This window comes from Carlito syrichta, unplaced genomic scaffold (genome assembly GCF_000164805.1).
Source record: "Carlito syrichta isolate Samal-C Ts95f unplaced genomic scaffold, Tarsius_syrichta-2.0.1 Scaffold288619, whole genome shotgun sequence".
Lineage (NCBI taxonomy): Eukaryota > Metazoa > Chordata > Mammalia > Primates > Tarsiidae > Carlito > Carlito syrichta.
This window is the reverse complement of record NW_007232715.1, coordinates 240,473-262,312: the sequence shown is the minus strand read 5'-3', so window position 1 is coordinate 262,312 and position 21,840 is coordinate 240,473. Positions and strand designations below refer to the sequence as shown.

The 21,840-nt window shown below is 37.4% G+C and overlaps 1 protein-coding gene across 1 annotated transcript in view; it reads left to right on the top strand.

Annotated features, from left to right (window-relative positions):
* DCC (DCC netrin 1 receptor) overlaps positions 1 to 21,840 on the top strand; it is a gene marked incomplete at its 3' end in the record, with an annotated part of 403,497 nt that overhangs the window by 144,694 nt on the left and 236,963 nt on the right. The window contains exons 5-7 of the mRNA XM_021710347.1: positions 4,753 to 4,901; positions 6,728 to 6,866; positions 12,901 to 12,950. Coding sequence (XP_021566022.1) covers positions 4,753 to 4,901; positions 6,728 to 6,866; positions 12,901 to 12,950 — 338 coding nt within the window. The remainder of the gene's footprint in view (positions 1 to 4,752; positions 4,902 to 6,727; positions 6,867 to 12,900; positions 12,951 to 21,840) is intronic.

Sequence of the window (21,840 nt, the reverse complement as noted above, 5' to 3'; positions counted from 1 at the left end):
CCTCGACCTGTTGGGCTCCAGAGATCCTTCCGCATCAGCCTTCCAAGTAGCCGGAATTACAGACATGCGCTACCATGCCCGGCTGATTTTTTGATTTATTGTAGAGAGGAGGTCTCGCTGCCCAGGCGGGTCTTGAACCCGCGGGCTCAGGCAATCCACTCACCTCAGCCTCCCAAAGGCACAGGATTACAGGCTGAGCCACCGAGCCCGGCCTAACTTTATTTCTTATCAGGTGTGTGAGCAAGACATTACTTTCTGATCATTTTAGTAACAGTGTTAAATCAGCAAAATTAAATGGATTACACTGCGTTGTGTTTTTTAGGCTTGTGATTTATGGTAACATTTGTTAACTGTATATGAAGCCATTCATCTATAACATTTATTTAACAATTTTTGTGTAGCAAGTCTTTTGCATATCTTCGCAGAGAAGTTGCTCCTATTATTTGGGAAACTAGATGGAAGGTTCAGACCATGCTCTCCAATACAGAGCCAGGAAACTGAGCATTGTAGCTGGACTTATCAGGAAAGGAATGTAGCCTAATGTTCATTCTTATACGGGTGGAGGGGGACTGCCTTGAGCTGCAGACATCCCTTTTTGCCCATAATGCCTGGTGGAAGCAGTTGTATGGCTGGCATGTCGGATTCCCACAGCTTTTAAGCTTCAATGATTCCCAAAGAATCATTGGCAGATGGACCGTGCACACCCTCCCTCTCCTGACCACACAAAGCCCCTGCCTTGCTGGCTGGCTCTCTCAGCTTGCTCTCCAAATTCTCGAAAGTGTCACCCTGCTTGAGCAGGTCCTGTGTAGCTTCTTTTCCATGCCACCCTTGGAGCCTCAGAAAACTCCTGGATGGCATGGGCACTCCTCACTCTCCCTTTTCTGCTCAGTTGCCACCTACTGTACATGGGATGGGTCAAGTGAAGTTCAAGTTGATTTTCTTCTCATTTGCCCTTCAAAGTTTGGAGTCTATGTGAATTGTTGCCCCCCCACCGCCATTGTGCTCTAGTGAGACAGAGGGGCAGAAACTTGCCCAACATCACCGACACTCACTTGTCCTGGAGTGATTCTGCCTGGGAAACCAGGTCGGGGCTTCCGCCTTCCTTAAATATGTTACATCTCACAGCAGAAGTGATGCCTTGCGAATTTGGTCATGTCGAAATCTGAGTCTTTGCTCCCAGACTGAGCCGTGATCACAGCAAACAGCATTCTGCACATAGCAACAGAACAGCAAGAAGGGATGCATTCAGTTAATGTTTTACATATCACTGAGCCATATGTGCATGCACTGTGTGCATCCTATTAAAATCTCACATACCTCACATTCAACATGTGTCTAAAGCAGGTCGCTCGGTCTTGGTGTTCTCCCACACCTTTCCCTGTTTTCTTTCCTTAGAAGAATAATAGACTCAGAATCCAAAGTGTCCCCCTCCTGAACTGTATGTATCGCCTTTGTGACTATATCAGTAATTATACAGACACATAAGTTATTTGTTTTTTATTGCTGTTTTGTAACATACTATCCTGTCACAGCACACTTGAACAATATTAGTTGACACATTTTTATTTTGCCTTGTTTTGTTTTTTCCCATGAAGCAAAATGACTGTTTTGTTACAATACGAGTCTAATGTATCACTATGAACTGGGACACAAGTTAAGACTCCCCTTTGTTCAATATTTTCTCCTAAAGTCCCCTTTTGTGGGACAGGGAGCTTGTTTATAGAAAAATATTTCTTTCGGGAGGAATGCTGATTTGAGGATACTCATGAAGTGTCTGTCAAAACGCAACTCTTTGGGAGCAAGGGTTCTTTCTGTGGAAGAAAGAATGCATCAGGAAGGAGTAGGGAAAGTAAGATCCCCACCCTAGTAGAGATAGATTAGAATGGGAGTCGTGAAAAATATCTGTTCATGAAAGTATATGTGTGTGTGTGTGTAAACAGAAGTCTCTGTGCATGTATGCATACATCCATGTTTCTTAGCTCTTATTCACCAGAAAGTCCTAGAAGCAAAGTCCCCCAATTAATATACCTAGTATCCAAATCATTGTCTTTAATATCATTCCCAATAAAAAGAACCAGAAAACCTTGGAGAAATGTCTGATTTCAGAGCTTGGGCAGGATGAAGATAAACCTGGAACGTATTATGCCAGAAAGAAAGGAAATGCCCCTAAAACCAATGGGCATGTCACAAGGACAGAGGAACCAGCTTAAAAAGAGCCCCCAGGTCAAATTTGAATCAAATTGACATGAAAATAACCAAGGAAAATAATGAATCATAGACCATTTTTTTAAAAAGCAGAAATCCACGTGCCCGTTTGAATAGTGGATTCACAAAGAGAGAAAAATATGATCTCTTGCTTATAGTACCAACTGGTAAATGTGTAGGAAGTGTTTGAGTAGGAAAAAACATCATCATTTTGTGACCACCATGCTCTGAGTTGATTCCATCAAGAGCCATTCGTAGATGCTAAATCCATGGAAATGCTGATAACACACGTGATACTTTTATGATCCTAACGCATCTCCCCTCAAACTGCTTGTCCGTTGCAAGTGGTTGAGCAGAGGCCCACGATGGGTGGAGAACAGTGAGCCCTCGAGTCGAGAAACCTGGTGGCACTTTGACAAGGTCCTCAAAACTCACATCGTGGATGAGGGGCGGGAAAGATCTCGTGTACCTGGATGGGCTACCCCGAGAACTGACATCACTTACATTTCACTTCCGTCTGAAATGCCTGCCTTAAATCTAACATAAGGAGATGAGGATGCAGCCAAAATGAGGACACTTGATTAATAAAAAAGGGCTAGATTCTTCAGAAATATTAACGACCTCATAGACAAATAAGGCTTTAAAATGGTTCCAGCTCACAGGAACCTGAAGGAACATGGCAAGGAAATCTGACACTGGACTGGATCCTGAGTTGATGGAGAAATGCTGAATAAATGACATTGTTGGTCAGTTAATATAATCAGAATGCAGATTCAGATGAGATAAAAAAACATTATATTAATAATAAACTCACTGACGTTGATAACTATACTATTCATATGCACATTTATTTGTAAGAAATATGCACTAAAGTATTTTTGGTTAAGGAGGTATGATGTATGCAACTTAATCTGACATATATTGGCTTTCTCTATATAATATGGAGAGATTTTGATACGTATTTTCATATATATTTCAAAGTGTTGATAATGGGTAAGACTGGTTAAAGGAAACAAGGCTGTTCTATCTACTATTCTCATTCTTAAATTTCTGGGGGGTTTAAAATTCTTCACAATTTTTTTATGTTAAGAGGAAAAATACATTCATTTGTTAAGAAAGGTAAAAAGAATACAGTTGTCAAAAACAAGGATTCTCAAGTTTGGGGACGGATGGGAAATATGTGAAGGTGACCTAAAATAAATGTTTCTGACGTGAATATATGCATAGATATATTCCAAATGAATACGTAAGCAGAAATGCCATAAGGAGGCTGGGTTCCATGGCACAGATGATGAAAAATGATCCAGTAACCTGCTGCTAGGTTCCACACTGATCTAAAAAATGCAGTCGGAATGAGCCAGCCAGGTTTTTTTGTGCTGTTTTGCTATGGAAGTTCAAGCTCACAGAAATGTATTAGAGGCTTACAGTATATCTGTCCAAAACTAGGTGATATCTAAGACTGGGGGAAATACACAGCCAACATTTTTAAGTAAGGTCGTAGTTATATTTACAATGGTGAGGTCATTTGTTTATTTTAGGCAACAATAATGTAGCTATTGTATTTTCCATTTACAAACCATTCACAGGTGTTTATATTCAGGTCCATATGCACAAATACAAACTTTAAACAAATTGAAAATTTGCAAACAGTGAAAATTGAAGGTTTTTCTTAATCCATTCTGCATTTGAACCTGACCTGATTTTAGGCTAGGCTATTCAGAGTCCTTAGTGATCCTGTTTGGTGTGAATACCATATGTCTTACTGCAAATATATAGTTGCATTAGATTAACAGGGCACTACTATGGACCCCACTAGAGGTGTTTCATAAAACACTGCACTCTGTAACCTTTCTAAACATCTGAAAACCTCTGAATCTTAACACTCACCTGGACACAAGTACTTTGCTTCCATGATTGTGGATCTCTGCTGTCTAATTTCATTGACAGGCTAGTTCCTTATCTTTGACTAAGTACAATAATAATTATGAGAAAAATAATTATTACTTCACTTAAACAAGGGTAAGAAAATAGGATACTAGAAAGTAAAACTGAAAATAAAATCCTAAAATTCATTTCAAGGACCCAGATTCAGGCAAGACTTTAAATCTTGTCTTTAATAAAGACAATGTGGCAAGTTGTTCATAGCTGTGCTACCTATTTGAATTATAAGTAGAATCATAACAACAAGTACTCTAATTATATTTCCTGTTTTTCTTCTGCAGTTTTTAACCATATGCAAGTAAAAGCAGACTAATACGGTGGGAAATTGTCCAGACTAAGAATTTAGGTTCAGAATCCCACTGTTTTCTGCCATTAACCTAGTCATTAGACTTTAGTTATAAGATAAGTAATTTTGATGAATGTGATTTCTTCTGAATTTTAAAATAGTGATCCTAGTTTCAGTAACTTGTATTTACATTTCATGTTTTTAGATTCTTGTTGCTCGTGGTTCTAAAAGACATGCTACAATTTTATTGTATAAAGATGTGATTTTGTTTGTTTTGAGAATAAGAACCCTCTAATCCTAAGCAATATTTTTGTATACAGTGCAAGTTCCAGGGCCAGTAGAAAACCTGCAAGCTGTATCTACCTCACCTACCTCAATTCTTATTACATGGGAACCCCCTGCCTATGCAAATGGTCCAGTCCAAGGTTACAGATTGTTCTGCACTGAAGTGTCCACAGGAAGGGAACAGGTGAGTGAGGAAATGGGCCACATGATGCTTCCATCTACTGGGGGCTTTCATCTGTTGGAGGATTCCATCTATTGGGGACCTCCATCTATTGGGAGCTTCCATCTATTTGGGGGCTTCCATCTATTAGATGCTTCCTTCTATTGTGTACTTCCATATACTAGGGGCTTTCATTTTTTGGGGACTTCTGTCTATTGGGGGTTTCTTCTTTTGGGAGATTCCATCTACTGGGGAATTCCATCTATTGGAGGATTCCATCTATGGGAGGCATCCATCTATTAGATGTTTTCATCTATTGAGGGCTTCCATATATCAGATGCTTGCATTTATTGGATGGCTGTAGGGCTGGAGAAATAAGAAAGGACCTGCAAGCTCTTGATAGGGCACAGTGTTTAGCACACGAGTTGAATAGCAGATTAGTTTAAAGCACTTGTTATTGGAAACTTTAAAGGATTTAATTAAATAGTGGAGATGAAAGAGGTTAATGGGTAATGAGATGAGGTCAATAGCAAGGATGTCAATTTTTGTTTGAGTATGCAGTGACCTGGTCAGTATGGGTAATCGCATTTGTATTAACCCACCTGCTCCCAGGAAGCATTTGCATTTTCTCTCCTTATCCTAAGGGGTGATTGCCCTTATATTTAATAGCCTAAGTGAAACTGCTCTTTTCACTCAAATATACTTGGTATCATTAAATTTTCCCACCATCAGGTTATGACCTGTCATTTTCATTGTTTTCACTAGAATTTACTCTTAGAAGTCTATCCTTCTTCTCCCATTTTGCTCGTCCTCCATGGTTAACCTAGACTCCTGAAAAGAGGTAATTAGTTGTTCAGGTAAAGTAAAACTAACTAAGACTTTAGCAAGACACATGAGACTCAGCGACTCTATTTTCGACATACGACTATTCAGATGTTCACTTTCAGATTCTCGCTTCATATGGGAAAAGATATTCAGGCCAGTGTCTGGATAAATAGCCTTCAGATATAGGGGTTCTTACCGTGGGCATGAAGATCGCCAAGGATAGCGTGACCTTCATGTGACCACATGACCTGCATGATCAGGATATTTTATTTAGAAAACATTTGGCCACATCCTCTTCCGAACTTGGTTCCAATTCAAAGTTATATCATAGGGTTAGCATTGCAAGAGCTTCTGCTATGTAATATGCATTTTTTCCTTGCTGTCCCCATGCAATTTTTGCTCTTCCTTTTCAACTTTCTGTTCTATGTAATTCCTTTATATCTTAGCTCTTCAATAATACCCTTTGTCAGCTGATTTAAATGAAATAGAAAACAATGTCACCTAAGAAGGGTGTGAGCGTGGAGACCTGATTCCTCAGTGCCCTTCCCCTCTAGGAGTTCATGGTCTGCAGCTGTGATGTGCTGAAAACAGTTTCAACCCACCTCACAGAATTGGGAAGATAAAAGTCATGACAAAGTATCTGAACGTTTCAAGAGCTGTGGGTCTATTTCAGCCAGAGAAGAAAGAAATCTGTTGTTTCTTGGTGAATTATGCCATGTGGGGTCCAGGAGCAAATCTCTGTTCCCAAGGTGTCATAAGCTGCCTTCTACCTGTCAGGGTTTTGGTGAGGGCAAAACAACCTATACCATCCAATATATTAGGCAATTTTCAACAAATTGGAATGCAAAGCCTGCAAAAATAGCATATTATATTGAGTGAACAGTCTATAGAGTAGTTTGGGCTTTAGTGGGGGAGTCTGTGTCACAAGTTGGGTTTTAGAACTCATTTAAGACCAGAGTATAGTTTGTAAGAGTCTAATATGAATGTGCTTCCTTAATAACAGTTTTGGTATTTTATTTCTCCAGAATATAGAGGTTGATGGACTATCTTATAAACTGGAAGGCCTGAAAAAATTCACGGAGTACAATCTTCGATTCTTAGCTTATAATCGTTATGGCCCCGGAGTGTCTACTGATGATATAACAGTGGTTACACTTTCTGATGGTAAGTTATAAACAGGGAAATTCCTGTACATGTTTGTTTTAATTATGAAATACTATTGTATGCAGGCCATAGATTGCACATCCATGACTTCTTGACTAAAATTTCATGACATAGGTTAGTATAAATTAAAAATTTGGCTGATTCGTTCACCCTACCTTCACAGTCAAACTGAAGCGTTCTATCAAGGAATATACTCTTTGTCAGTATGAGCTAATAGATATTCCTCAAAGCCCAAATCGTTTGTGTGTGTGCTTCTTTATTTCTATAAATTCTTTAATATCTCTAATACAAACACATTTGTTTATTGTGGACTCATTTTGATTGAATATATTTAATTTATCTTTCTACACGGATAAAGATGGTTAAAAGTATAAAAAATAGACAGTTATTCCATGTGTGCCTCCTAATTGGAAAACATAGTATAAGGACTTAGAACAAATAATCCAGCATGGAAAGTATTAAAACTGAACATGGGAGTATCTATTTTTAACTGTATCTTGCATAAAAAAATGAAAGGTGAGAAATATTTTTTAAGTGTCATAAAAGAAAGGAAGAAATCTTAATAAAGAGGATAAATATGAGAAAACAGTGGCAAGGAAACTAGAGATCTAAAGAAGAGATGATAATGAAAGTTTGAGAAATTGTCTAAAAGGTGAAAATAAAATATAGTGGTGTATATCTTGTGGGACCAATGAAAATCCAGTCAGGTGCAGAAATGCAGAATCGACCCCCCTTAATATTAAAAAGGCAGCAAGCTAGCTCTTTTGAACAAAAGTTCCCAGGCTGGTGTGTTTAATTCAATAAATTATTGATGTTTTAATTAAAAATGACTTTAGCTTGTGATTCCTTACAGATCTATCATTCTTTTATCTGGAAAAAACATCTGGGTATATATTTTACCCAATTTCAATGGAATGAGGAAGGACGTGCATGTTATTAAGGCCATGTAAAGAGAACACTCAGCAATGCTTATTTGCAATTTTGGCTTAAAAATGTATTTTGTATGTAATGCCACTTCAGTATCTTTTTAAATGTAATTCTTATGCCCATCCATCCAATTCTGTTATTGAAGATGGGACAGAATATTTATTGGCAGAATAAATTACTTCACAACTTATAATTATAAAAATAAAAGAAAAACAAATGAAAGTGAACATTTTGCATAATTTATGTAGATTTCATTCACACTCTGAACTGCAATGCTGTGGCCTGATTCTCCACTTTGGTTTTAAATGTCGTAAGTGAGAAAGATAGATTATTATTCATTAGTCCAAGAATTCTCTTCAGGAAGTGTCACCATGTTTGGTATGTAGAAATGTCTCTCACTAAAAAAAACAAAAAGAATTCCATGTCCCTAACCCCAATAAACATCACCGTGCAAAGGACGCCCAATTCCCTCTATCAAATGCATTTGAAAGAAGGCGGGGACGACACGGGCTCTTTGGAGCGGGCACCCTGACCTCATCTGCATTCACCTCGACAATCAACACGTCTCTGAATTTCCAATAAAAATCTGTACTCGGCTTTTATTTCCTTATTATCCAGTTCCTTTCTGTCTACTTCCATCTCCACCTCACTTTCAGATGTAATCACATTTAACAGTAACCTGCCTCCTTGTCCTCAGAGCGCTCTTTACCTTTGACTGTTTGAATGTTGTAACAGGTGGATGCTGTGAGAATTAAATGGGCTGGTCCATGTGAGCACCTACAACAGCGCGTGACGTACGGTCAAATGCTTTATAAATGTGACTTGGCTGACGTGCACGTCTTTTTCACATGATACGCTCCTAATAGAAGGGATGGTGTTCTATTCACCTCTGTATTCCTCCAAATTTAGAATTTATTAATTAAGCAATCCAGCCGAAACTGTAAAGATATTTGTAAACACTTATCATAAAGACCTTATTTGTGGAACTAATTTAATCTATGACTGTCTAATGCATTTGTGCTTTAGAAAACATCATATTTTTTATCATGTCGGAGAAATTCCTTCCCTAAAAATTTATATTGAGGCATAGAAAAACAGGGGAAAAAATTTAATGTAAGTATTTTTTCCAGATTAATTATTTCAGTGTGTTCTCTCTTTTCTGCTAGTTTGCTTATAAAGATTTTTATCCAGATGAGCTATCTTCTCTATTTCAGCTCTACTTTAATTATTTTTCTGAGTAGAAACATTATTTTTCATTCAAATTCCTCCATTTAGTATACCATTAGTTTATGGTGACCCCCTTCTATACACCATTGAGATTGTAGAACATATAATTATATAACTAGAACTGCCAGTTTATTCCAAAATACTGACTATTGTACTAATTGGAATGGGTAGTTCATTAACAGCTTTTATGGATGAATGAACAATTATAAATGTCTATGAATTATAAATTGTAAAAGTGTCTATGACAGCTAGCCCTGAGTCCAAAAGCAGAAGGACCTATAGGCAACATAACTATAAGAATGTGCTTGTTACCAATAGCAGTTGAATATTTACCACTACGAGGCTGATCTAGGTACTTTGCCTAATCTTTTATCCTTGCAATACTATAATTTTCCCTACTTTACAGATGTCAAAAATAAGTTAGAAAGAGACCACAAAAGCAATTAAAAAGCAGAGCCAGGCAGGATTCAATGAGGAAACGTACATTTCTCTTACTCTGTGATAAATGACCATTAAAAACGTCCATAAGTAAATACGAATTTTTTGATTCCTAAATAAGTGTGTACACGACAGCACATTTTTGCTAAGGGGAAATTCAAGTTCCTGCACTTATTTATGGAGATAAGTTTACAAATATGAGAGCATGATCTGCACCACAGGCTACCTCATCACCATGTATTTCACACCATCCACTACTATATTCCCGATGGTTTCCAGACCCACCACTGATTGGTTTTATTGGCCTGTTGTAAGTGATAAATTATTGGACATTTTGAAGAGAAAAGTGTCCTTCCTCCTCTCACCTCATGAAACAACAAACATCTTGGGAAGGCAAATACAAAGAAAAGACCAGATAGATATGGATTCCACTCACTTCCATCAAGCATCTAATTCTATTTTATCCATTTATCCCTAAATATTATAAAAATTGATAGTGAAAAAGAGAGGGCAAGGATTGATGACTAAAAGCACTGTAGAAAAAATTTCCTGCTCTATTCCCAGACATGGCAAAAATAGCCGGTGTGCTATCTGTAGGAAGTAAGGAAGCAATTATATTTTTTTAAAAATAAATAAAATATATCAGCATCATCGTTATAAAAAAACTTTTAGGATTTTACCATATTGGCTTTCAAAACTTCTAATACAAAAAACAATCCTGATGCTCATAAACTTTTGGTAGCTGAAAAAAGAAACGCACACACACACCTGTATATAAAGGAGGACCTCCCTAAAAAAATGCAATTATTTTTTGGTGGGAGGGTGCCCTTGTAGTACAGGCTTCCTCCGCTAGGTAAGTGTTCTAGAAACCCACTGGCATTAGTAGACCAGCTAGCATTGTTGTGATAGGCTGTGTTCAACTTCAGTGAATTTTGGGGGGAGGTTCTTTCAACAATTTGCCCTTTACACAAACAACCTGCCCACACCACCACGCTGAGTGCTGAGCAGTTTTTGATGAAAAATGCCATGAAACATGCCCTATCCTCTTTATTCACTCGATCTCACTCCCAGCGACTTTTTGTTGTTGTTGTTTCCCCGGAGGGGAAAAGTCCTCAAAGGGAAATGTTTTGCCCATGTGGAAGAAGTGAAACAAACAAACCAAAAACCTCAGAAGCACTAAAAGTTATCAAAACTGACAAGTTCAAAAACAGTTTTGAGCAGTGGAAGAAGCATCTCAATAGCTGTATTGCATCAAATGAATAATACTTTGAAGGTGACTGAAACGAAAACACTTAGGAATAAAAACACAACTCTTTTTGTAAATAAATTCCAGTTTTTGGAGTCTCCCCTTGTATTTCCTTCTTGGCTTCCTGAAAATGAGGAATTACATACCAGTTATAAACTTAAATGAAAGTGGCATTTGTACCCAGAACAAAACACATGCTACATCTAAATTACCTTCTTCCTCTAAAATCCATTCGTCTATCATAAATTTAGTTAGTGTTTTTGAAATCATGTTTCGATGCTATTTAATTGGTCAAAGGCGGGTATAATATGTTTAAAAACATATAACACATATGCAAATATTGCAATATCATGTTAAACCTGAACTAAAATATTTTTCCACATGTAAGAAGTGACTTACTATCACTTAATATTAATTAGGGCAACATTTCCAGACTTTGCTTTTGAAAGATAATGTTTTTCAGAAATTTGGGACATTATATGACATAGAACATGTTAGAGCTCAATTTGTACTTCAGTTTAAAAAATAAAATTGCAATTTATACCTCAATATGGATACTGTTATAATTAAATAAAAATAGATAATATAATTGGAATTTATATGCTAATTAAAAACTAAAACTACAAAACAAAACATGACCAAACCTTGACTATGAAGGAGTTTAAAAACAGTTTATTGAGTACCATGTACCTGGCAGTCTTCTTGATACTGGGGAATGCAGCATCAAAATGAACAAAAATTCTTGTTACTGTGGGGTTTACATCTGTATTTAATTTTTTAAAATGAACTTAAAAAGTTAACTACAAAATATTTTCTGTTATAGAACATTTTTAAAAGGATACTTGTCTTAACTAATTAAAAAAAAAAAACCTCGTGTGAGCATTTTGTCACAAGCTATATTGGCTACAGCCTTTATGAGGCACTGAGACAAGTTCAAAATCAAAACAAAACAAATTGTTGCATTTTCCATCTTGCCCAGAAATATCCAAGAACTATTGTAGAAGTAAGTATTCATTTGCTCATTCAATCATTGACTCTGTAAATTTTAATTGAATGTCAGGAGGATAAAAAGATTAATCAGACATACTTCATGTTTTCATGGTGATTACTTTTCAGAAGGTAAAATAGAAGTAGGGCATAAATAAATTCAGAGTAAAATGTAAGTATCCCCCCAAAGCATATAGTTTATTCAAATCAAGTAAGAAAAATAAGAGACATGACCAAAAAATGGCCCTTGAATTCTTGAAACTGCCTGAGAACATTTCTTTTTTATTAAATTCATCAATTTGTCAGGAACAAGAATATGGACTGCTCATTTTATAGATTACTATGTATTAAGAATTTATTAAATGTTTCTATTTCTATTTTATTTATGATTCATCCCAGATATCTGGAATAGTTCCTGACACATAACAGTCATTCAATAAATGGTCGTCTTTAAATTTCTCACGTGAAAGAATATTAACTTTTTTGATAAAGTAAATATTCATTACAGGTATTAAAAGAGAGTTGTATATTGTTTCCTCTTCTATAAAGGCATAGGGAAATAAAAACATGAGCAAAAGAAACAAAACACTACACCTAGAAAATCTGTAAGGAAAAACAAACTACTTCTTTGTTAATAGAATTGACTCACTGAATGTTATTTGGTAAACTGCTTACATCTATAACACACAGGTTTAATTATACACAGCTGAAAAACAGGGAAATATTTATTCCTTTCATCTTTTTAAGAGATAATAAAGATTGCATTACAGGGATTAAACAACCTGGGTGACCATTAGAATGACATATTTCATCATAAAACCGTGCAGATCCTGAAATGCACAATACCGTAAGCCTTTAAAACCACTCTAGGAAATCTCCTGTGTGTTCTTATTGGTTTCCCTGGGAAGGTTATCACAAGAAAACTGTAATGAAATGGTGGTATTTGGTATCACGGCAGGTGCTTTCTTGCCTAGCAGTTTGGGGGGCTCTCTAGATGGATAACTAACTGGCCCACCAAGTGAGAAAAAAAAATAGACAAATGCAGTTGTTTTTTATTTCTGCAAGAAAATTTTGAAGTGCCACCTGGGTTGACCTCTCTAATTATCATTATGAACTGTGAAAAAGATGCCCTTTCTTTTCAACAGAGGGTCGGGGTTTCTCTTTCCAGACCCTGACCGTAACCATCATACCTTGTTTGATTCCTTTTAGTGCCAAGTGCTCCGCCTCAGAACGTCTCCCTGGAGGTGGTTAACTCGAGGGTAAGTCTGCTACATGTTCACCACCTCATTGCCCGTCGTTCACTTATAACCTCCACTTACCCAGTCACCATCTTGAGTACAGGATGGTGGCTTCTGTGGGAAGAAATGTTCTGGAACAACACAGTGATTGGCATGGATCCCACATCCTCTTCCATCAGACTTAAGTAAATTCAGTGAGGTATTTGTTTTCTTCGAGGACACTTGATTTCGTAAATGCCAAAATGGTTAGAAAGTCTATGCCGTCAGGAAACAGATGTCTCTTTTGCCTGTGCTCCCCAGAGATGACATAATTGGTGACGTGCTAGATGAGAAAATGGAAAGAGGTGAAATAAAGACTCTGTTTCCTAATGTATTAATTAGAATTGAATATTTCATCAATATTCCTCTTTTTCTCTTATAAATTATAGTAATCAAAAGCCATTTTTGTTGTTTAATAGTTACATTTATACAGCAGTGCTATCCAGTCGTTAATAATTTCCTGGCCTGGAAAGTTGCTATGACTTTCAAAAGTGCTTAAATTAGGCTAAATATAGCTGAAGACAAGCGGTCTATTGCCAGAAATCACTTTTCTAGAAGCTTGTCATTATTTTGGGTGTGTCTCGGGGCTAAAAATAAGCCAAAACCACCTGATAGAGTGGAACAAACAAGGATTGGTCTGGTCCTGTCCTCACCTGATGGTGTGTGCTTTGGAAAAGCATTTCACTATGCCTCAGCCTCAGTTTACTTACTTCTCAAGTAAGGGAATGGCCCTAAGTGGTTTCTAAACTCTGGGAAGATAGCAGGGAAGTGATACGGGGCTTAGAGAAAGTCATACTCTGGGTTTTAATTTTAGCTTTCTTGTTTCATAACTTTATGCAGTCTTGCTAAAATCTTCAACCTCACCAAACCTGTTTCTGTATTCAAATAGTGTGTGTTAATGCCTTTCTTATTGGCTTATCATAAGAGAGTAGTAATGTAACATATGCAATGAATCTAGTTTATTGCTAGTAGTGGTTCCTTCATTTCATGTGCAGCTCTTTATTATATTTTGCAAAAAATGTATGATGAAGCCGCATTTTGTGACTGTGATCAGATTTGCCTCTTTCAAATGGATATATCTTTTGAAGCTAGCAAAATGTCTCTAAATTGTTATTCTCCTATATTTTCAGGCACTAGATTAGATAAGAACTAGTGAAACAAATATAAAATTAGAATGGAGAAGATAATTGAACTTAGGGAAAGAAAATGAGCCAAAGGAAAATAACCCCAAATTAACATCACCCTAAAAAAGACATTTTTATCTGCCACAACATACTTTGCAGATGTATCACTCAAATTAAAAGATTGCCAAATCAAAGTCAAGTAGATTTTTTAAATTATTGCATGTTATTAATGAATGGAACTTGAAAAGCATATTGTAGTGTCTCTTGTTTAATGACATTATTAGAATATTTATTCACTTCATTTTTTTCCTCTAGGAAAAAACATAGAAACTGGTACACAAGCTATTTTGTGTTTGTGTACTCGTATCCCTTAAAAGTATACCCCAGCAAAAGATCAATATTTTCTTCTGAAATGTGAAGGGGGCATTATTGAATGACCCAGGATGCTTACTGTATTTGAATATGGATTTATTATCTTTCTGAAGAGGGAATTCCTGTACTGTAAAATTGGCTTTTTCAACTGATTTCTATATGAATGTCTACAAATACCACAGCCCATATGTTTCTACCAACATGCGTTGCTTGCAGAAAGCAAATACCAGCACTTCTGCGTCTCTCCTCTTGCAGTTTATCTCTGGAACACTGCGCTGCTAGAAATTTTCAGTTGTTTATTAGCTTCTCAGCATGACCACAGCAGGCTCAGACCCTGGGAAGTCTCTTAGACCAGGGTTCCCAAGCCCCAGATCGAGAATTGGTACAGGTCCATGGCCTGTTAGGAACCAGGCGCAGAGCAGGAGGTGAGTGGCGGGCAAGGAAGCAAAGCTTCATCTGTAACGACAGCTGCTCCCCATCCTTTGAATTACCACCTGAGCTCTGCCTTCTGTCAGATCAGCAGTGACATCAGATTCTCAGAGGAGTGCAAACCCTAGTGTCAACTGCAGCATGTGAGGGGTCTAGGTTGTGCGCTCTTTATGAGCCTCTAATGTCTGACGATCTGAGGTGGAGCTGAGGTGGTGATGCTTAGGCAGTGCTGAGGTGGGCAGCGGCTGCAAATACAGGTTAACACGAGCAGTGAGTTTTGACTGCACAGAGACCCTCATTAATCAATTGCTTGCAGACTCATATCAAAATAATAATTTTATAATTTCATAACAATACATTTTATTATATATTACAATGGAATAATAATAGATATAAAATGCACAAGAAATGTAATGTACTTGAATCATTCCAAACCATCCCCCCACCCCGGTCCATGGAAAAATTGTCTTCCATTAAACGGGTCCATGATGCCAAAAAGGTTGGGGACTGCTGTCTTATGCATCCTCTCTTTAGAATCTTATTTTTCAGCTTCTAAGAAATTAGAGGGTTTTTTTTTTCTTGGATTGCCATCAAGAGTGGAAAGAAACTGAATAATCAAAATAGTTTTTTCCATTCTTAATATGGTGATCAAGGGAAAAGTGAAAATAATCTTCGTTTTTAATATTATGTTTTTGAAAATAAAGAAAAAAATTCAAATAAGTTAATACTTACCCCATCATCATATCAAAAGACAAACTGTATTTAAAAGAAACATGATTGAATAAGTATTGTCTCATTCTATATCATATTTGTGATTATAGGACATAATTCATTATTCTATTGATAGTCAGTTGGGAAATTTGGTGCTACTAATATTTTTGCAGAAAGATGATGAGGAATTCTCTACGTAGAACTCATAGTTCATTATGAAGTATAAAATAATGTGTAGGTACTTGTAAAGGCTTTGGTCACCTATAAGCTAATTGGACCCAGAAATTCTATTCTCACATATTCAAATGGAGAGGTCCTCATGCATTTAGATAATAGAATCAAAGGAAATTAACTTACTATATCATTCCTGAAAACCGAGTGATTACCTTTACAAAACTGTAATCACAGATTGCACTAGATTCCCTTTCCACAAACTGTGAGCACAAATTTCTTGTCTGAGTAATGGCTTGATCTGCACATACTAGATTTCAGACAATAATGGGTCATTATGAGATGGTTATTTCTTATTCTAAAATTTCTTTACAAGAAATAATAACTTCACAAGAAAAAAATAACAATTTATAGTATGGATTTAAGTGTAACTGTTTTTATTAGGAAAATCCTTATGAAAATAATTTTCTTAAGAGTTTACTTAGAAATTCAATTATTATTTGAAAAGATAAATATTACAACTTAATTAGTTGGCAAGAATATAAATTGGCATGCAACTGCTTTCCTGCGCTCCGATCCAAAAGTTCTGGGATTAAGAACGTTTAGAGTATGATGGCCTTGGTTCACTTTGATCTTTTTACAAGTTCTTTGAGACCTTGGAAAGTCACTGCCTCTGTTTCACTTATTCAGTCAACAATTACTCCGTACACACTATAACATCAAAAATAACATTAAGAAGATGACTCAACTTTGTCTTCATGGAGTTTACAGTTTAATAGGAAAATACATGAAAAAAAATTTACTTTTCCCCTAACCACAGTTAATCTATTATAATCCTTCATGATAAAATGAGAGGGTTAGAGAGAAATCTCCAAAATCTCTTATGGCTCTAAAATAAGCAACTGTATTTTCACTTATTCTATATTTTTGCAATCATCTTATCTTTATAGAATTAAAGAAGCAACACAAGTAAGTTGATTAGAGTACCCTGGGCTTAACTCACACGTCCAGGTACTTATTGACGGGGTACTCCAGGGTGATTGCAACAAATACAATATTAACCTCCCTCCCCTCCTAAAAAAATGTATTTCACACTGCATGGATCATTATTCAGGTCTAGATTTTTTTTATTTTAAAGATGTAAGGTACAATTCAGAGTTAGGTATGCAAATGTCCACTATACAAGTACCCTTGTTGATGAGGCGTACCCCTCCCTCCCCTGTCAGTTTCCCTCAACTGCCAGTCCCGCCACCACCTCCACCCCAGCAGTTCCCCACTACTGTCAATTGCTTTCTTATTGTATTATGATAATTGTTTAAGATCCGCTTATGAGTGAGAACACATGGTACTTTGTTCTTTGTTTCTGTGATAGATCACTGAGTATGATAGACTCTAAATCCATCCAAGTTGCTGCAGAATCCATATGTTTGTTCTTCTTTATGGTTGCATAATATTCCATTGTGTATGTGTACCACATTTTTTTTTTATCCAGTCCAGTTTTGATGGGCAGCACAGTTGGTTTCATGTTTTTGTTTTTATGAATAGTTCTGCAGTAAACATGCGTGTGCAGTTATCTTTTTTTGTAGTATGATTTGAGTTGCTCCAGGTATATTCCTAGTAGGGGGATTGCTGGGTCATATGGAATGTCAATTTCTAGTTCTTTCAAAAATTGCCACATTGTCCTCCAAAGAGGTTACATGAGATTGCATTTCCATCAGCAGTGTAGAAGCATTCCTTTTTCTCCACTTCCTCACCAGCATCTGTTGTTGTTTGTTTTATGAATGATGGTCAATCTTACTGGGGTTTGGTGGTATCTCAGTGTGGGTTTGATTTGCATTTCTCTGATGATGAGTGAGGCTGAGCACTTTTTCATGTGTCTGTTGGCTGCTCATATGTCTTCTTTTGAGGGGTGTCTATTCATGTCTTTTGCCCATTTTTTTTTCTTTTTTAAATTTTTTATTTTAGAGATGTAAGGTACAATTCAGCGTTAGCTATACAAATATTCAATATGCAGGCACCCTTGTTAATGAGGTGTGTCCCTTGGAGATTCCGACTACTGCAAATCCCACCTCCCCCTATATCCTGGCAATTTCCCACTACTGCCAATCCTTTTCTTATAGTATACGATAATTGTTCAAGGTCTGTTTATGAGAACATGTGATACTCAGTTCTTTGTTTCTGTGATAGATCACTCAGTATTATGGACTCTAAGTCTATCCAAGTTGATGGACTTTCGATAATTCTGATGGAAGTTCGATAATTCTGTCCTTTTTTATGACTGCCTCATATTTCATTGTGTATATGTACCACATTTTTTAAAAATCCAGTCCTTTTTCGATGGATAGCACTGTTGGTTCCATGTTTTTGCTATTGTGAACAATGTTGCAATAAAAATGCATGTGCAGGTATCTTTTTCATATAGCAATTTGAGTTCTTCCAGGTGTATTCCCAGCAGGAAGGCCGTGAAGTTGTATAGAAGGTTGATTTTTCAATCTTTTAGTAACCAGAAAACTGTTTTCCACGTAGGTTGTATTAGTTTACACTCCCACTAACAGAATAGAAGTGTTCCCTTTTCACCGCATCCTCTCCAGTGTCTGTTGTTTTTTGAGTTATTGATGATGGCCATTCTGACTGGTGTTAGATGGTATCTCAGCATGGTTTTAATTTGCATTTCTTTGATGACTTGTGAGGCTGAGCATTTTTAATGTATCTGTTGGCTGCTCTTGTATCTTATTTTGAGAAGTGTTTATTCATATTTTTGCCCACTTTGTACTGGGGTTATTTTTTTCTTTTCGACACATTTGAGCTCGTAAATCCTAGATGTTAGGCCTTTGTCAGATACACAGTTGGAAAATATTTTTTTCCCAGTCTGTAGGCTGTCTCCCCACTCTCTTCCAGAAGAGATTCTTCCAGAATCTCTCTCAAGGGTTTCTTTGACTTTGCAGAAGCTTGTCAGTTTGATGAGGTCCCACTTCTCTATCTTGTCTCTTATGGCATGGACACTTGGGGTTTGATCAGGAATTGGTACCCAGTTACAATCTCCATAAGGGAGTCTCCTGCATTTTCTAACGTTCTTATAGTTTAAGGTTTTATGATTATGTCTTTGTTCCATTTAGAACTGATTTTTTTGTATGGTGATAGTTAGGGGTCTCATTTTAATCTTCTGCATGTGGTCAGCCAGTTTTCCCAGCACTATTTACTGAATAGGTTTTCCTCTCCCCAGTTGTTGATGGTGGAGGATTTGTCGAAGATGATTTGGTTGAGAAATTGAGATTTTGCTTTTGGAATCTCTATCTTATTCCATTGGTCTGTATGCCTGTTCTCGTACAAATGCCAGACAGTTTTGATTATTGTAGCTTTATACTAAAGTTTAAAGTCTGAGAGAGTGATACCTCCCGCTTTGTTTTTTGTTTTGTTTTGTTTTTGCTGAGGATTGTTTTGACGATGTGTGTTTTCAATCTTTTTCCTGCATTCTGGGAATGGCATTGCCACTTTTTTTTTTTTCTTTCTTCTGTGTTTAGTACTTTCTTAAGTGTTTCTTGTAGAGCTGGTCTGGAGGCAGTGTAAACTTTTCAGCATTGAATGTCTGGGAAGAATTTTAATTCTCCATCACTGATGAAATGTAGTTTAGCTAGGCAGGTAATTCTTGGTTGAAATTGTTTATATTTGAGAACCTGAAGATTGGGCTCCAAGATCTCCTAGCCTGAAGTGTTTCTGTAGGTAAATCTGCTGTTATTCTAATTGGCCTTCCCTGGTAGGTATTCTGACCTTTCTCTCTTGCTACCTTTAGGATTTTTTCTTTTATACCTACTTTGTGTAGGTGAAGTACTATCTGTCTAGGATTTGGTCTTCTCATTTGTCATTGGGGTTCTCTTAATCTCTTGTGTTTGAGTGGCCACCCCTCTGAGAGATGAGGGAAGTTTTCTTGGATAATTTCATGGAATGTTTGTTCCAGAGTGGTCTCTGTCTCTAGATCTGCCTCAGGGATTCCAATTATTCTTAGGTTCTGCCTCTTGAAATAACTGCTCATCTCTTGTATGTTTTGTTCTTTCTTTTTGAGCTTCTTTTCTACATTTATAACAGTTTGGGTTAGTTCTATATTTCAGTCCTCAAACTCTGAGGTTTGTTCTTCAACTTGGTTAATTCTGCTTTCCATGCATATTAGTTTGTTATTTATTGCATTTACTCTATTCTTTATTGCTGCTATCTCAGTTATTAACTCCTTCATTATTTTCTCTTGTCTCTCCTCATTTCTCCTTATTCTCTATATTAGTATCTTGATATCTGGGATTGTGATTTGAAACCAGTCATTCTGGGGACTCTTCAATGTTTGTGTTCTGAAGTCTGTATTCTCAGTGGTTGACCTCTCAGGGGTCTATGTGAGACCCATATTCTTCCTTAGGATTTACTTCTTTTGTGTAGATTTTTCCTCCTCCTTTTTTTTAACCTCTTCTTTAATTCTGTTGTTCAGAGATGAGGGGTAGCTTTTACTTCTGTTTGCTCAATCTCTTATTCTTCCTTATGTAGATCCTCTAGCTTTGTTCAATTCTGAAGCTTGACTGTGGGTGGGGAGGCTGTACTTTTTGTAGTTTTGAGATGTAATTGAAGGGGAAGCTGTGATTCAGAAATCACCTGCAGATACCAGTATCTGCTGACAGGTTTGTGGACCCCCTGGAACCCCTTTCTCACCCCTTACAATCTGTTCATGTAGTGGTGGTTTATGTTTGCCCCCTGAAAGCCAGATGAGGTGAGAAAAAGGAAAACAATGGAAAAAGAATGGAGGAGAATGAGAGGAAGGTGGAGAGAGAGAAGAATAAGAGGGAAAACAAACAGGCATACCAACTAACAAATGAAAAGAGACACATACAAGAAGACAGAAAAGATTTTAAAAATACAGACAATCTACAAACACACAAACCAACAAAAAAAAAATTCTATCAATGTACTCTCCCACAAAAATAACCATACACAAACAGGAAATCTAAAAAAGAAAAAAAGCATAAAAATAGCACAACAATGCAAACAAGATAATGCAATCAAAAGCAGAATGAGAGAAGAGAAAAAAACTAAAACAAACTGAAAACAAAAACAAGCTAACAAAAAACAAAACTTGCTCTGAGGTTGTTCCTGTAACTCCAACCTCCTTTCAGCTCTGTTCTGCAGCCCCTCCCCTCTTCTCTCAGCACAGGCTGATAGGGTTGCTCTCAGCATGGGTCAGATGGCCCATGGAATACTGTGGGAGGAGGGTGGATCAGATCTGAACTGACCTGGCTTGCTGCCGCTACTTTCAAAACTCCCACTCAGGGGCATCTGTCTCTCTGAGTTTGATGAGGAGATGACCTCTAGGTTTCAGACTGGAGGCTGGGTGGAGTTGGGCAGGGTGATGCAGGTCCCTGCCTGGTCCCAGGACAGAGAACATCAAGCCAGGCAGCATTTCCTCACTGGTGGTGGTGCTCCCTTCCAGGTTTCCTCTGCCCTCTCCATGGATCCTGGGGATTGTGCCACTCTGCTGTCACAGTGATGGTGTGGGCCGGGCACCAGGTGGTGAAGAACAGCTTCTTTCCGCTGCCTTTCTTAGGAGAGTGCTGAGAACAGCAGATGATCCTGCATGCTGGGGGCTCCAATCTCAGGGCAGTAGGGGGTTACAGTCACCTCTGTGAGTCCCAGGTACACGAACCTGAGTCTCCCCTCAGATGGACGTTCCCTCACCCACTGGCACACACCCACTCACACAGACAGTCCTTATGGACACTTGCTTTTGCAGAGACTCTCACAGTGACTGGTTCCATGACTATCTTGCCAGAAATCCTTGCCCACTTTTTAACAGGGCTTTTTTTGTTTTGTTTTGTTTCGTTTTGTTTTGGTCATGTTTGTAGATCCTGGATGTTAGGCCATTGTCAGATATAGAGTTAGCAGATATTTTTTTCCCGTTCTGTGGGCTGTCTCCCCGCTCTCTTGATGGTTTCTGTGGTTTTGCAGAAGCTTGTGATTTTGATGAGGTTCCACTTGACTACCCTGTCTCTAATGGCATGGGCACTTGCGTTCTTGATAAGGAACTGGTTGCC